Raw genomic sequence first — 16,320 nt, 5'->3', positions numbered from 1 at the left:
CTTACTGAGCATTTCTTACAAATAGAACACTTCTAACAGAGCATTACTCACTCAGAAAATACTTCTAACTGAGCACTACTTACAGAGAGAACACTTTTTTTACTGAGCATTACTTACAAAGATAACACTTCTTACTGAGCATTACTCACATAGAGAACACTACTTACTGAGCACTACTCACACAGAGAACACTTTTTTTCTGAGCGTCACTCAAACAGTGCACACTTCTTACTGAGCACTAATGACACATAAACACTTCTTACTGAGCATAACTCACAAACAAAACAACACTACTTTCTGAGCATTACTCACACAGAGAACACTTCTTTGTGAGCATATCTCGCACAGAGAACACCGCTTACTGAGAATAATGCACACTGAAAACAATTTTTACTGTGGATTATTCACATAGAGAACACTTCTTACAGAGCGTTTCTCACACAGAGAACACTGCGAACTGAGCATTACTGACACAGAGAATACTCCTTACTGAGCATTACTCACACAAAGAACACTTCTAACTGAGCAATACTCACATAGAGAACACTTCTTATTGAGCATCACTCACACAGAGAACACCACTTAATAAGCATTACTCACAAAAAACACTTCTAACAGAATAGTACTCACACAGAGAACACTTCTAACAGAGTATTACTCACTCAGAGAACACTTCTTACTGAGCATTACTCAGACAGAGAACACTTCTAACTGAGCATTACTCACACAGAGAACACTTCTAATTGAGCATCACTCACACATAGAACACTACTTAATGAGCATTACTCACAAAAAAAAGACTTCTAACAGAATAGTACTCACACAGAGAACACTTCTAACAGAGAATTACTCACTCAGAGAACACTTCTAATTGAGCACTACTTACACAGAGAATACTTTTATATTTTTTACTAGGCATTACTTACAAAGATAACACTTCTTACTGAGCATTACTCACATAGAGAACACTTCTTACTCAGCATTACTCACACAGAGAACACATCTTACCGAGCATTTCTCACACAGAGAACACATCTTAATGAGCAATACTCACATAGAGAACACTTCTTATTCAGCATACTCAAACACAGAACACTTCTTATTCAGCATTACTCTTACAGAGAACACTTCTTACCGAGGTTTTTCTCACACAGAGAACATGAATAACTGAGCATTTCTCACACAGAAACATTACTTACTGAGCATTACTCACAAGACAACATTTCTTATTGAGCATTACTCGCACACAGAAGACTACTAACTGAGCATAACTCAAACAAAGAACACTACTAACTGAGTACTTCTCATACAAAAAACACTTCATACTGAGCATTACTCACACAGAGAACACTGCTTACTGACCACTTCTCACACAGAGAAAACTACTTTCTGAGCATTTCTAACACAGATATCATTACTTACTGAGCATTTCTCACACAGAGAACATTATTAACTGAGCATTACTCACACAGAGAGCACTTATTACTGATAATTACACACACAAATAGAACATTACTTACTGAGCACTACTCACACAGAAAACACTACTTACTGAGCACTTCCCACACAGAAAACACTTCTTACTGAGCATTTCTCACACATAGAACACTTCTTACTGAGCATTTCTCAGACAGAGAACACTAATATCCGAGCATTACTCACATCACTGACAAATTTTATTAAAGCACCAGATTAAAAGAAAACATATACCAAGTTATTCTTCCAATCACAAGTTAAAGGTAATATATAGCACATCATTTCTAGCATATAATATAAGATTCGAGATTGTACTAAATTGGAATCGTACGTTTGTCTCGCTGCACTTGTTTTACTACATATAATGCCATTAGAAGAAATATATTTATATCACAATTGATTTTTATTTCATAGTTTTGTCTTCCTTACTGCGTCAAGAATTTAATTAGTAGAGCTTCGCTGTCTCCTGTGACAGCTCTTGTAGTGTCTCCTGCTTTACAATAGCTGAAACAAGCAATTGGCTGTCATGAGGCGACACATGTGATCACTGATCGCTTTTGTATTGTTACGCATTACAGGGCATTAATTCTGGCTTATTGAGATAAAGATAAATTGTTGTCATTGAATTTTTGGTAACTATAGAAAATATTGATATAAATTGAATAAATAAAAAGTAAATTTCTAAATCTGCTTTATGCGAACTGTATATATAACAGGAAAATCTTAAACAAACTTAACTGTGAGAAGCATTATGGTTAAACTGTGATAAGCATTAAGGTATTAAATGTACAACTGACAATGTTTCAAAGCTCATTTAAAACTTTGCAATTATTATAAAGTCAGAACAATTTTTGGAGTATAAAGTCATGCACCTAGGTGTCCGCCTGTTATTTAACGAAACATGTTTTTTTCTGGCATCTTTTTTTATTGCCTGTCAACAGTCTTACTTATTTTTTTTTTACTACTCGTTTTTTTCATAACGCCTCGGGCAAGGATACGAATGTCAGCCATTGTAAAACACTTTAAAGCTAACAGCTATATAAACTATTTAGGTGTGAAAATTAAATTGCATTACTCAATTTCAAGTTTGTATAAAGGGACTTCCAAAATAGTTATAAATCAGAGCGGGCGCTGTAGTGCAGTGGTAACACTGTCTGACTACAAATCTAGGGGTTGCGAGTTCGATCCCCCGCTACTCCACTAAAATACTAACAATCTTTCTACTTCACTAAAATACTAACAATCTTTCGTATATTAATTAATAAAAACTACTCACACACTACTCAAATGTTTACACACATGACACTATACACACAACACGAACTCAAAAGACACAACTCACATACTGACACACAGGACACTACTGCAACACTGACACACAGGACACTACTGACACACATGACACTTCTGACACACAGGACACTACTGCAACACTGACACACATGACATTACTGACACACAGAACACTACTGCAACACTGACACACCGGACACACTGACATAGGACATTACTGCAATACTGACACACAGAACACACTGACATAGGATATTACTGCAATACTGACACACACGACAATACCGAAAACTACTGCAATACTGACACACAGGACAATACTGACACGATGACACACATGACATTACTGACACACAGCACACTACCGCAACACTGACACACAGAACACTACTGACACACGGGTCACTACTGACACACAGGAACTTACTGACACACAGGACAATACTGACACACAAGACACTAACACACAGCACATAACTGACACATTACTACCGCAACACTTACACACAGGAAACTTGTGAAACACTGACACACAGATCAATAGTGAACACATGACACAACTGCAACACTGACACAAAGAACACTTCCGACACACAGAACACTACCGCAACACTGACACACAGGACACTTCTGACACACAGGACGCTACTGACACACATGACACTACTGACACACAGGACACTACTGACACACAGCACATTACTGACACATTACTACTGCAACACTGACACACAGGACACTACTGCAACACTGACATACAGGACACTACTGACACACAGGACATTACTGCAACACTGAAACACAGAACATTTCTCAAACACTAACACAGGGTACTCAATCACTGACACGCAGGACCTTACTTAATTACTGAAACACAGCACTACTCACACTGACACGCAGGTGCAGCGCTAAACACTGATACACAGGACACTTCTCAAACACTGAAACACAGGTCTAATCATACCCTGATACGCAGGACATTATTAAAACACTAACACACAGGGCACTACTAAAACACTTATACCAAGAGGATACTTCTCAAACACTGACACGCAGGGCACTACTAAAACACTGATACGCAGGGAACTGAAAAGGACACAACTCATACACTGACACACAGGAAACTTCTTACGCACTAGGAAATTGGAACACATGGACTTTTTGAAAGGCTGCCTTACAAACTTACGAACGCTGGGTTATTTACTTATTCTTCGGGCTGATGTCTGTCATTGCTTTTCAAGTTATTAGGCAGTTATTGCTCGTAGGATACTTAAATATGCCCAAATGTCAGCAAGAGCAGTTCTGCATGTGGAAGGAATTGTATTTTTCAGACTGTAAAAATAAAAACAAAACTTTATAGACGATATTTGCTGGTTGGTAATTTCACTAATTTGTATGAATTAAAGTAAGTTTTCTTCTTTTTATTACTTTTGAAATTTCAGTTATTTATCAATTTCAGCTTTGCTTTTCTTTAAACAGCCCTGCCAATGTCATAATTGTCAACAATAATAAAATTGAGGTATTGCATGGGGAAAATCTTAAAAAAGTTTCCTCATCTTTGAAAAGTGTTAAATTATATTTTGATAATTTTCACTGTGAAATTCTTCTAAGTTAAATGAGGCTGTAGGCAAGGTGACCCAATTAAACCGTATATTTTCATTTTATGCGCAGAAATATTGGCTATTAGAATAAAACAATGTAATGATGTTAAATGTATACTTCTAGATGATGAAGAATATATAATAACACAATTTGCAGATGATACATCACTTTTGTTAAATGGTTCTGAAAAATCATTAAATAATGCTCTAAAAATGTTAAATATATCTTCAGAGATTTCTGGACTAAAAGTAAATTTTGATAAAACCAAAGTCATTTGGATAGGTTCCCTTAAGTAAAGTACTAGATCAATCAAGACAGAGTGGAAACTTACATGGGGTGATACACAGTTTAAATTGTTAGGTTTGATATTTGATATTTGATGTAGACAAAATGATTGATTTGAATTTTTATGCAAAACTGCAAAAGGTAAAAATAGTATAAGTCATTGGAATTTTTTAAGAATGTTAACGCCAAAAAGTAAAGTCACTATTGTTAAGTCTATTTTACTTCCATTATTTTGACATTGCCAACTCCTAGTGCAATATTTTTAAAGACACTTAATATATAGATATATACTCCATATTAATTCTCGTAAACTTCATGGACAACCAAAATGGTATGAATATTTAGATGAATGCTATAATGTGTACATATTGTGTCAATAAAATCAGACTGAAAGATTGTGTATTATGTATTTTTGTGTTTTTTTTAACCTGAAAAAAAGTCAATCATGAATGCAATCGTTTTATCTTGACTCATGAAAGCATATGGAGAGATATCCTAGTCACCCTTGTGTCCGCATCCAGATGTTAAATTAAAAATTTTGTGCAGTAAAATAATTTTTTACAATAACTTTTTTATTTGTTACTTTAAGCTACTGTCCTGCACATTGTAGTTTTGGCATTTTGATATTTTTTTTAATAAAATGTCATCAAAAGATAAAGTTTCAGCACAGGCTTAAGTACATTTTTATAGAACTAAATGATTTAAGTACATGTCTTGTCCAATGAAAACCATCTAAGTAAAATTTAACATGCCATGATTTTATTAAACTGTTGCAGCATGGTAAAATAAATATTTTGTAAATATTGTCTTAAATTATAAACACACCCCATTAACTGGTTGCAAGTAGATCTATTGGTTATGGGTATAGCAGTTTTGTGCCTGGTAAGTTCTTTTTCATCTTTTAATCGATTGCTGCACAAATTATATTGATAGAAAATTGTCTGAAAAAAGTGACAAAAAAGAACATATATTGATAATCAGGTTTAAAACTGACATATTTAGCTTGGATATAGGAAGTATATGGAGAGCTGTCCTACTCGCCCCGGCGTCCGCGTCCAGATTTCAGATTAAAGGGACTCCACTGAGGTTTAAAAGCCTAAAAACATAACATTGAATTTCTTACATAAATGAGCTGGGCCACTTTAAGACAAAAATATATGCAAAGATAGTTAAGAAATATACTTTGAAATAATTGAAAATCGTATTTATATACTTTTCTTAGTCCGATTTGAGTGAAAAGCGTTTAAACGCTTTTCATTTTGGGTCATTTATTTACAATGTGAATAATTATTCTGGAAAAACGAAGTGCGCGAATGATCTGAAATTTTGCACAAAGATTAGAGGTCTAAACCTACATCAAATGGTACATTTATATGGGTAAAAATTTTCAGTCCCATCATATCAAAAGTCCCTGTAAAGTTTTGATGCTTTAAAATATTTTCACTATAACTTTTTCATTTCTTAAGGAATCAACTTCAAATATATGTTCCTTATCATCAACCACATCTTATGTGACAAGGTTCATAACTCTAGCACCAATACTTTCAGATATATCTCCCCTTGAACTTAGAATTTTCCTTAAAGATATTCATTTTTTACTGGCACTTCTTTATTTCTTAAGGGATCAACTAAATACTTCAAATATATGATCATTATCATAAACCACATGTTATGTGACAAGGTTCATGACTCTAGTACCAATATTGCAAGAATTATCTCCCTGTCAACTTAAATTTTTTACTTGAAAAAATATGGTTTCCACTGATTATCTTGAAAACTAGTTATCACATAGTCTTCATATTTCACATAGTGATTGGATCGACATAACTAGTAGATGACCCCCATTGATTTTGGGGTCACTAGGTCAAAGGTCAAGGTCACATGGGCCTTAAATGTCGAAATTGTTTCCGCTCATTATCTTGGTAACTATTTATTACAATCTTTTCATATTTTGCATACTGATTGGTGACAGTCATAACTAGTAGATGACTCCTATTGATCTTTGGGTCACTAGGTCAAAGGTCAAGGTCACAGGGGGCTTAAATGTTAGAATGGTTTTGGCTCATTATATTGGTTACTATTTATCACAAAGTCTTCATATTTCACATATGAATTGGTCATAACTAGTAGATGACCCCTTTTGATTTTGAGGTCACTAGGTCAAGGTCACAGGTGCCTTGAAAAGTAGTATAGTTTCAGCTCATTATCTTGAAAGCTAGTTATCACAATGTTTTCCATTATATATAGTGATTGGTCATAACTAGTAGATAACCCCTATATATTGATTTTGGGGTCATTAGTTCAAAGGTCAAGTTAACAGGGGCCTTTAATGTCAGAATAGTTTCAGCTAAATATTATCTTAAAAACTATCACAAAGTCTTCATATTTCACATAGTAATTGGTCATAACTAGTAGATGACCCCTATTGATTTTGGGGTCACTAGGTCTAAAGTCATTGGGGCCTTGAATGTTAGTATGGTTTCGGCTCATTATCTTGAAAACTAATTTATCACAAAGTCTTCATATTTCACATAGTATATGGTCTTAACTAGTAGATGACCCCTAGTGATTTTGGTGTCACCGGGATCTTTAATGTCAGAATGGTTTCTGCTTATTATCTTGAAAAATAATTATCACAAAGTCTTCATATTTCACATATTGATTGGTCATATCTATTAGATGACCCTATTGATTTTGGGGTTACTAGGTTAAAGGTCAAGGTCACAGGCGTCTTTAATTTCAAAATAGTTTCCACTTATTATCTTGAAAACAATTTATCACAAAGTCTTCATATTTCACATATTGAATAGCCATATGAAGTAGATGACCCCTATTGATTTTGAGACCACTAGTTCAAAGGTTAAAGTCACAGGGGCTTTAAATGTAAATATGGTTTCCATGGGCGTAACTAGGCGTACTCCTGTACGCCCGTGCGTACAAATCAATCCTGTATTCAAAAAAATCACATGCGCTAAAAGTTCTAAAAAAGTGATAAAAACATAGGGGGTACTGTGGTCGGGGCACATACAGGGCCACTGACTCTTTCGACTTAATCATTATATAAATATTTCATAACATATACAGTATAAATTAATATCTTTTAAAATGATCTATATTGCAGATTCAACGGAGGAAAGTTATGAAAAGCTTAAGGTGCCTTGTTCAGAACCTATTCTTGGCCGAGATATTCCCCTAGCATTGGCTTGGTGGCCCGTTTTTGCGCAACATGCTTCTTATTCGGCGCGCAGGTCACCCGCAAACTTTTTACTATACCGTATCGGCCCTTTTGTGTCCTCTTCTGCTTTTGGTTGGGTGCCTTCTGGGTGCCCTGCTGGTGTGGCTGGATTTCTGTAGGGGGCTGAGTTCTGCCAACGTAGCCCTGAATATTTGATTTTTAATCAGAAAACAAGTAACAAATTGGTGTAATTTCTCAATGGTATATTAATCAATTGATTGAGAGAATTACTTTGCCGTGCCAAAAAGGGCAGAAAAAGACAAAGAATGTACAATTCATTCTCAATTTTATGCATTTATTTAAAAGAATAGTAATATTCTAAAATTAGTTGTTGAGATTAAATTTATCATTCTCTGTGGTCAGCAAAACATTGCGATGAGTCATCAAGCAAGTTACATCATTATTAAAGTCGTACATGCATATATCTGCTTATGAATTTAATTTATCACAAACGGTCTTACATAAGTCCTTTAATGTATTCACATGATCCACATAATCTATGTTATATGCAACAATTTTTAATTAATTTACTGACATTTCTGAAAGGAGATTTTGAAATATCTTTGCGTGTAATATAACGTGTAATATAGCGCGTTATTATATATACAAAATGTATTGTAATGTAATGAAATATATTTAACAGTCCAAAACACTCACTGAACTTAATCACAATTTTCACACCATTATCGTTCTTAAAATAATATATTGTTACAACAGTTGCTACTTATGAAGGTGCAGAATGACAGTCTTTCCTCAGAGAGCATTGGGGCATTGTGTGAATATACTCATCTTTGTCGAGAGTCTCAGCGTTAGCTGTGGCTTATGTGATGGACTAACGTGAATTTGACAATACCGTCCAGCGGACCCGGCTTTTCTAAAGAAGGCAAGGCTCTGTACCCAAACATGACATATAATCAATTCAATTAAAACAAATGCTTGCTTTAGTTTTCGACGTTTCTAGCGTTTTTTTATTTAAAATTTACTGAATACAGGAGATTTGTTGCTATAACATCAGTTTGAAAGTCGCAAAATGACAATTTTTTCCTGCAAAAAAAATCGATTATAAATATAAAAAAGTTCTATGGTATATGTAACGTACTTGTTAATTTTACCTATTTTAAAATTAACAAAAAGAGTTTGAAATCGTTACCAATATGTTGTCAATATAGCCTCTTGATAGTCACAAAATGCCAGGATATCGCTTCCTCTTTCAAAAAAAATTCTCGGGGGACCATGCCCCGAACCCACCTAGTTAAGGAGTACATACCAAAATAGCTTAGTTACGCCCCTGGTTTCTGCTTATTACCTTGAAAACTTTTTATCACAAAGTCTTCATATTTAACATATTTATTAGTCATAATGGGATCACTAGTTCAAAGGTCAAACTATTTATATTTCACATATATTGATTAAATTGGTTATAACTAGTAGGTCATTATTTTTCTTTTTTCCATAACTGAACACTTCCATGTACCCATTTATGGCAAGTTTCTACAACAAAATAACCAATATTGTGAGTCAAGGGCTAGAAAGGGGGCATATGCATGTGTCGTTCGACATTTTTTGTATTTACTGTTTCTTAAGGTATCTTCTTAATTCAGACTTCAAAGAAGATATGTTTCTTTTTTGTGGAAAATGAAGGAAATTGAATTAAAAGCATATACCAAATATCAAAACGTGTTTCAAATGAAAACTACTGCAGTTTACATGGTTTTGAAAGGTAGGAGGGTTGAAGAGTGGGTGAGGGCGGCCCGGGGGAAGTGAACAATCAACGTGTTACGCGCCGAACACTTATGGCTATGATAGTCTATATACCAAGTCATCTAGAATAAAATACAGTAACAATTAATAATAACAATGCATGGAACCTTACTACCATGTCTTGACAGCATTGTTGTGATATTTGATAATATTTTGTGAAGTTGACACCCATGAGCGTGGTTTTAATAAACTATTGACGGTGTTTTACATTCTTTGGGTTCATTTATTCAATATGGCGACTTTCTAATATTTTTGTTGGAAAGTAAACAATAATTTCTTATTCAAGAAATTTAAGTTATGTTTGGTAAAAAGAAGGGCGAAGCCCCTGCTCCACCTAGGAGAAAGGGAGCTGAGTTAATGTCACAGGTAATGTTTTATAATCAAACGCTGTTGGAGTCTGACTCATTTTCATATGCTTCGCCTTTTCACAGTGTGGGTGGGGTTAGGATAATTTATTAAATTTACTGTAATCCAGAATTGTAGGAGAAGCCATAACCATTTTAGATTTAGATCTTTTGCCATGTAAAGTGTGAAGATCAAAAGTGAACAAAAATTTGATTTAAAAGACAAAGTTCAAATTAGAATTTGTAGAATGGATCAAGCCTCTCGAGTAAAGATGTTTAAACTAGAGCTAAACTAAACACAGACAAACATTATTGAAGGATTTTTGATGGTATTGTGTCTTGAATAAGGTACACACAAAATTTACACTTGAGATGACCTCTGACAAATTACTAGTCGGCTCTTTAAAAGAATCTGTCAATCTTTGATGTTTACACACCTGTCCAATCATCAAAGAAGTCCACCCTTTTTTATGGTAATAGGACATTTCAGACCATAGACGTTTTGGACCAGACATTTTGGGACACTTCGGACCATATTTAGGGACATTTCGGACCAGATTTTTGGACATTTTGGACCATGTGTTGGACAGTTCGGATCATGCATTAGACACTTCGGACCACTGTTTTGGACATTTCAGACCATGTGTTGGACAGTTCGGATCATGCGTTAGACACTTCGGACCATTGTTTTGGACATTTCGGACCATGTGTTTGACATTTCAGATCATGCGTTAGACACTTCGGACCACTGTTTTGGACATATCGGATCAATATTAAAACGTTGTCAGCATATAGAAATACATAAATGAATTATGATAGAAATATTTTACATGTATAGTCAAAACAATTTTAATATAAGCTTGTCAGAAAATGTGAAAATCTTGTCGGACAAGTCATTACTGCATGCATTTTGTATGGAATTATTCATACAATGATATTTAATTATGTTCTTACAAAGAAATAACTTTTATTTCTCGTTAATTTAAAAAAGGGCCAAAAACAGAGTTTGTTATTACACTCCATTCGGTGAATTCCCCAGAGCTATGTATAGAAAGTACCGGAAAACGTCGTAAAGCTAGGTTTTCGAATTCGTGAATTATTGACATATTATTTATTGTATGTGCATTTTGATTGTGATATTTTTTTACATTTTTTACGCAAATGGAACTTCAAAACTACCGATTTTTATACATAATCAGATCTTAAGATTGTTATTAAAGCAATAGAAAAAATTGTTATGATTTTTTTTAACAAGAGTGAAGTTGTACATTGTACATGTACTTAAACTTTTTTAAAGCAATATTTATCACGGCAAATCTCTGTGACTTTCCACAAAGGATTGCAGGCAATTTTTGTAACCAGTCCGCAGTGATTTTTCACTGTGACTGACCATAGTATGTCCTCAGTGATTTTCGACTCGCAGTTAAAAGTGGTGTCCGCAGTGACAATGCGGAAAGTGCAAAAATTGCTTGAGCTGTACTGTACCTTTAACACTATCAGGAGGGTCATTTATATACAAAAAAAGGCAGGGACCTAATACCGAGCCTTGGGATACACCTGACAGGACTGGTAGATTTCCTGATTTTTGACCTTCAAGTACAACTTGCTGGTAGCAATACTTACGGAAAGAATGGACCCAATTTGTAACCTTGTGACTTATGCTCAATCTTTCCAATTTACACTGCTACAAAAATTCAAAACCAAGTAAGGCGTAAAAAGGGCATATTCTTTCCAGTGCAACAGAGCCAAGAATTGCGAATATTCTAGGCAATATTTTGCTGTTCACTTGCAATATTGACTCACTGATTGACTGAGGTTTTTTAATTCACACAAATTGAGCAGGTTTAAAACTTTTTCTTGTCCTGGTGGACTGAACTTGACATTGTATGTCCAGTATATCTTTAAAATGCCAAAAAAAATTTTTTGATGCAGTTTAGTCCAATATTATTATTTTTTCTTTGGAAAACAATATGAATTGTGTGAAAACTTGTTTACCATCAGTTTCTTGTTTAGTCAGTTAACTATAAAACTGACTTTAGACAACTTGTGAATATAGAATACATACTGCATATATCTATTGCAGTCTGACACAATTCTAAACTATGTTTAGATGTTAAATGGCACATTAAGCCTCAGAAATGAGGGCATTTTTTCTTTTGAAAGTGCAAAAATGTGTTCAAAGAAGACATAATAATGAATTTAAGTATAGGTTAAAGATCCTGTATGTTTTAATTAAGGTTGTTACTACACTTAAGTGAAATTATATATATGTATATAATTCTGCTTCTAAAACAATTTTCAAACATCGAAGAATATGTAAACTATGTACTGCAAATATTAGTTCACATTATATGTAATCATTAAAATATATGCATTCATTTCTTATTGAAAAATTTGACTTAGACTTTATAGAAAATAAATTTCTAATTACATTGTACCTTCCTTTATTTACATGAAATGTAAATTCGGTAATATCTTTACTTGTAAAGAAGATTTATCAATATTGTAATAGTTCCATAAAGTATCTGTGATTTAGTTGTAAATTGTTTCTTCTTTGTATTGAAATTGTATGGAAATTTGTCATGATTTATATTTATAGATGGGCATGGGTGGATTAGGAGATTTTGAGCAGGAGTTATATGGGGATATAGATAACGATGAAGACTTGGAGGCGGAGCTTATGGCGTTACAAGGAAAACCACAGCCTAAAAAACGTAGACCTAAAGGTATGTGGAAATTATCTAATTCTTTCAAAAGTTTGGTTTGGCAATTACATTTTTGTTGAATGGTATTGGGAGGGGAAAGAAACATTTTATTTTAGGCCTTACTTTTGACTTGAGATGCTTAGATCAGTAGTACATGTACTTTTAATAGAGTAACTTTTATTTAATACTTTAGAATTTCAATGTAATGAGAAATGCTACTTTTACTTGATTAAAAATGGCCAGATGTTCAGTTCTTGCTAAACAATATTGAATGTAGATTTTTTTTTAAGACATGTAAATTAAAAGAATGTACATGTACATGAACATGCCAAATAAAATCTTGTTAACTTACATGTCTTGACAGTGACTTCATATATACATGTTTACACAAGCAGCAATTCTTATCATTTAACCGAAACTCGAAACTATTTTTTAAAATTTTACATAAAATTCGAATGTGCATGTTTATTTTTCTAGATTATGTTGTTGAGTTGTCTTCATATGTTGAGAGCAACATGCACACCAGTTAATACATCATAGCTCAGTGATATTATATGGTCATGTTATTGTTAATATATTTAGGTCCAGTAAATCCTATGGACTTTGATAGGATGATTGCAGACAGTATGAAAGATCTAGAAGATGAAGATGTGTCTGATACAGAAGATCCTGAATTACTGGTACACTCATAATGACAGTTCATTTTTGCCTATTTTGATATTTGAACTTAAACATTTTAAGGGAGCTTATCCTTACATTAGCATCACCTGCAGAATTCTAGGTCTGTTTTATATTGTCCTTGTATTGCAAACAAAAATTAAGGGAATTGTTTTTTCATTTTTGTCCTGTCTGTTTGTCTTTCTGCAGAGAAACTTAAACCTTGACCATAACATGTTCTTTTTATGAGCATTGGACCCTAACACAGCATACCTTAGGTTGCAAAAACTGTAATTTCTGGATGATCTCCCCTTAATATTTTTACAGAATGAATTACAAGACCTTGAAGGTGGTGGGTCAGATGAAGAAACAGATGAGCCAGCCAGTGCACCATCCTCCTCGGGTGGTGGTAGTGGGCTGGTAGCTGTGTTAGAGGACAGGCTTCAGAATTACAAGGATGCTTTAGATGCAGCTACATCTTCTGGTGATACTTCCAAACAAAGACGTGCTGATAGAGGATTAAAGGTACAATCAAACCCGTGTTTTGTATAGACTCTTCAAATATTTTTACAATGACAGGTTGCATACCAATGCGGATTACATTTTCTGTGGCAATATTGAGAAAAGTCTGACCTGTAATATGACATTACATAACTTATAAAATCTGTTGTTTTTTTTTTCTCTGTGGCTTGTAATAGGATATCTGTTGAAAAGTCAGACAAACTGATTATGCCTACAGAGTCATATATAGTTTTATTGTAATACATTTTGAATAATCAGATTTCAATTACAGACTATCCAAGACTTGCTGAAGAAAGCAAGGCAGGGTAAACCAGTTGATGAAGGTGATATTCCTCCACAAGTTGCCATCTCAGCACAAAAACGTGCCAGCCCCAACCACCAGCTCCGAACCCTGTACCCTACGTTCCAGCCGACGATACAAGAAGATGCTCCTAAACCTGCACCAGCACCAAGGAAGGCAGCCCCAGCTCCCCCTGTCCAAACCCAGCAGCCAGTACCTCAGGGCCATCTTCTCAAGGTAAGAAATGAAATAACTAATGTAACAGGAACTAAATATCATTTTGGTAACTAAGGTAGATGTAATGAGGTAAATCTAAAATTGTTATGCCACCGCAGCATCTGCGATGAGGTTGCATATAGCAATTCACCTGTGTACATTCATATGTATATAGTAAAAACTTAAAAAATCATCTTATCTGAATTGACAAATGCTAGAGCCTAGAGGTTAGATATTTTGCATGAAACTTTGTGTAGCGGACCTCTACATAAATTGTTCAAATTATAACCATGGGGTCAAAATTGGCCCTGCCCAGGGGTCATTGATTTTCACTATGTACATATAGTAAAAACTTAAAAATCTTCTTGTCTGAAGATGCAAGGCTTAGAGCTTTAATATTTGGTATATAATATCATCTAAAGGTCCTCTAGCAAAGTTGTTCCAGTTTTGCCCCTAGTGCATACATGCCATAATTTTTGGACAGCTTTCCGGGACACTTTTCATCGCGGCAATAATGGATGTGTAGGCAGTTGTGGAAAAGGGGGGGGGGGGTCAATCGTATAACGTTTTTAAATTAGGACGACTTTCTCCTGAATTTTAATGATAAACAGTTAACTTACTAGTTTTATAAGTTGTCTTTTAGGTCGACATATTTATCATTTAAAAAGTATTTCTTTAATTAATTTATTATTCCCTAAAAGCAAGTAAGTTGTAAGTTATAAACCCGGTGAATGGGCGCAGCCATGTTGTTCACCCGTTATATCTTAAAGTCATGATAATTACTACATGTCACGTAATGCAATTCTTCCAGTCATAAAAACAAACACAGCAAGGTGATTTATTTGACACCTTTAATTTTTTTATTTGATAGATATATTTACATTGTTTATAATAATTAGACTTTCCGCAAGTTAGCGATTGATCTAAAAATTAATGATTATCGGGGATTAACGTTAATTGTTAAGGGCCGTAAACAATTAATTAACCCGACCATTAAACGCTGCCGAATTCAACAGAGAATGTTAATTGCCGATGCATGAAGAATCTATTGCGAGGGGAATCGACAGTCGATAATTGGGGGGCTGTATATTGTAAACTTGTAAGTGTCAACGTTCCTGTGTATTATGTGTACCAGGTCAGATTATGTTTTACGATCTAGAGGTGAAATGTGCGAGATTTGATTTAAGAAAATTTATGAAAATTTTGCAAAATATCATGATTTTTTTTCCGGGATCAAATCGATGCCCGGGACATCTCCGGGACAGACATCCGATTTCCGGGACAATCCCGGGCATCCGGGACGTTATGGCATGTATGCCCTAGTGTCAAAATTAGCTCTGCCTCTAGGTTGATAGGTTTTCCTTATATGTATATAGTAAAAACTTGAAAAATAATTTTCTCTGAATTTACAAAGGCTAGGCTACATATCTTGCATGGAACATTACAAAGTGGACCTATGTAACAGTACAAAATTTATTTTTAATCACATGGTACACTTGAATTAACAGTAAGAATAACTCCAAGTGGCCCATTGGAAACTAATATTACAATAATAGTGGGAATGTAGGTAGGCTGCACAAACTAATATACTGGCCTGACTTAAAGCACATTATGATAATATATTATGATATATTGTAGAAGAATCATCAGAGCACAGAATGCTGGTAGATAGACGTGACCAGTACAAGAAAGCCGCTCTGGCAGCCAAGCATAGTGGTGACATGACTACAGCTAGAAACTTTGTAAAAATATCAAAAGTATGGCTGCTTTATTTGAATACAATAAACCTCTTTTAGAAACACCCTGAAAACTTTTGGGAAAAAGCTAGTTTGTTCTATACATTTTAGATAATATACACAAACAAATTGATGAAATGGATTTGATTGCTATAATAAAGAATGTTTGGCTTGTACAGGTGTGTTGAGAATGGTAATGAAGGAAAAT

At 34.4% G+C, this 16,320-nt stretch overlaps 1 protein-coding gene across 1 annotated transcript; it reads left to right on the top strand.

Moving 5' to 3' along the window:
* The first annotated feature begins 9,864 nt into the window (after positions 1-9,864).
* On the top strand, positions 9,865-16,119 carry LOC132757563 (coiled-coil and C2 domain-containing protein 1B-like). Its single transcript, XM_060748878.1, has 6 exons — positions 9,865-10,018; positions 12,596-12,722; positions 13,284-13,381; positions 13,686-13,883; positions 14,152-14,397; positions 16,015-16,119. Exons 1-6 carry the CDS (start codon positions 9,950-9,952, stop codon positions 16,042-16,044), a joined length of 768 nt encoding a protein of 255 aa, XP_060604861.1. The 5' UTR covers positions 9,865-9,949; the 3' UTR covers positions 16,045-16,119.
* Positions 16,120-16,320: the final 201 nt, after the last annotated feature.

This window comes from Ruditapes philippinarum, unplaced genomic scaffold (assembly GCF_026571515.1).
Source record: "Ruditapes philippinarum isolate M1 unplaced genomic scaffold, ASM2657151v2 ctg6465_1_1_1_1, whole genome shotgun sequence".
Taxonomy (NCBI): domain Eukaryota; kingdom Metazoa; phylum Mollusca; class Bivalvia; order Venerida; family Veneridae; genus Ruditapes; species Ruditapes philippinarum.
Note: the sequence above shows the minus strand (reverse complement) of the source record. Positions and strands in the feature narration are given on the sequence as shown.

Excerpts from the sequence above, each read along its gene's own strand:
- LOC132757563 (XM_060748878.1), top strand. The coding sequence starts at position 9,950 with ATGTTTGGTAAAAAGAAGGGCGAAGCCCCTGCTCCACCTAGGAGAAAG. Across the intron at positions 10,019-12,595 it reads GAGCTGAGTTAATGTCACAG|ATGGGCATGGGTGGATTAGG; the intron begins GTAATGTTTTAT and ends TTATATTTATAG. Across the intron at positions 13,382-13,685 it reads CAGAAGATCCTGAATTACTG|AATGAATTACAAGACCTTGA; the intron begins GTACACTCATAA and ends ATATTTTTACAG.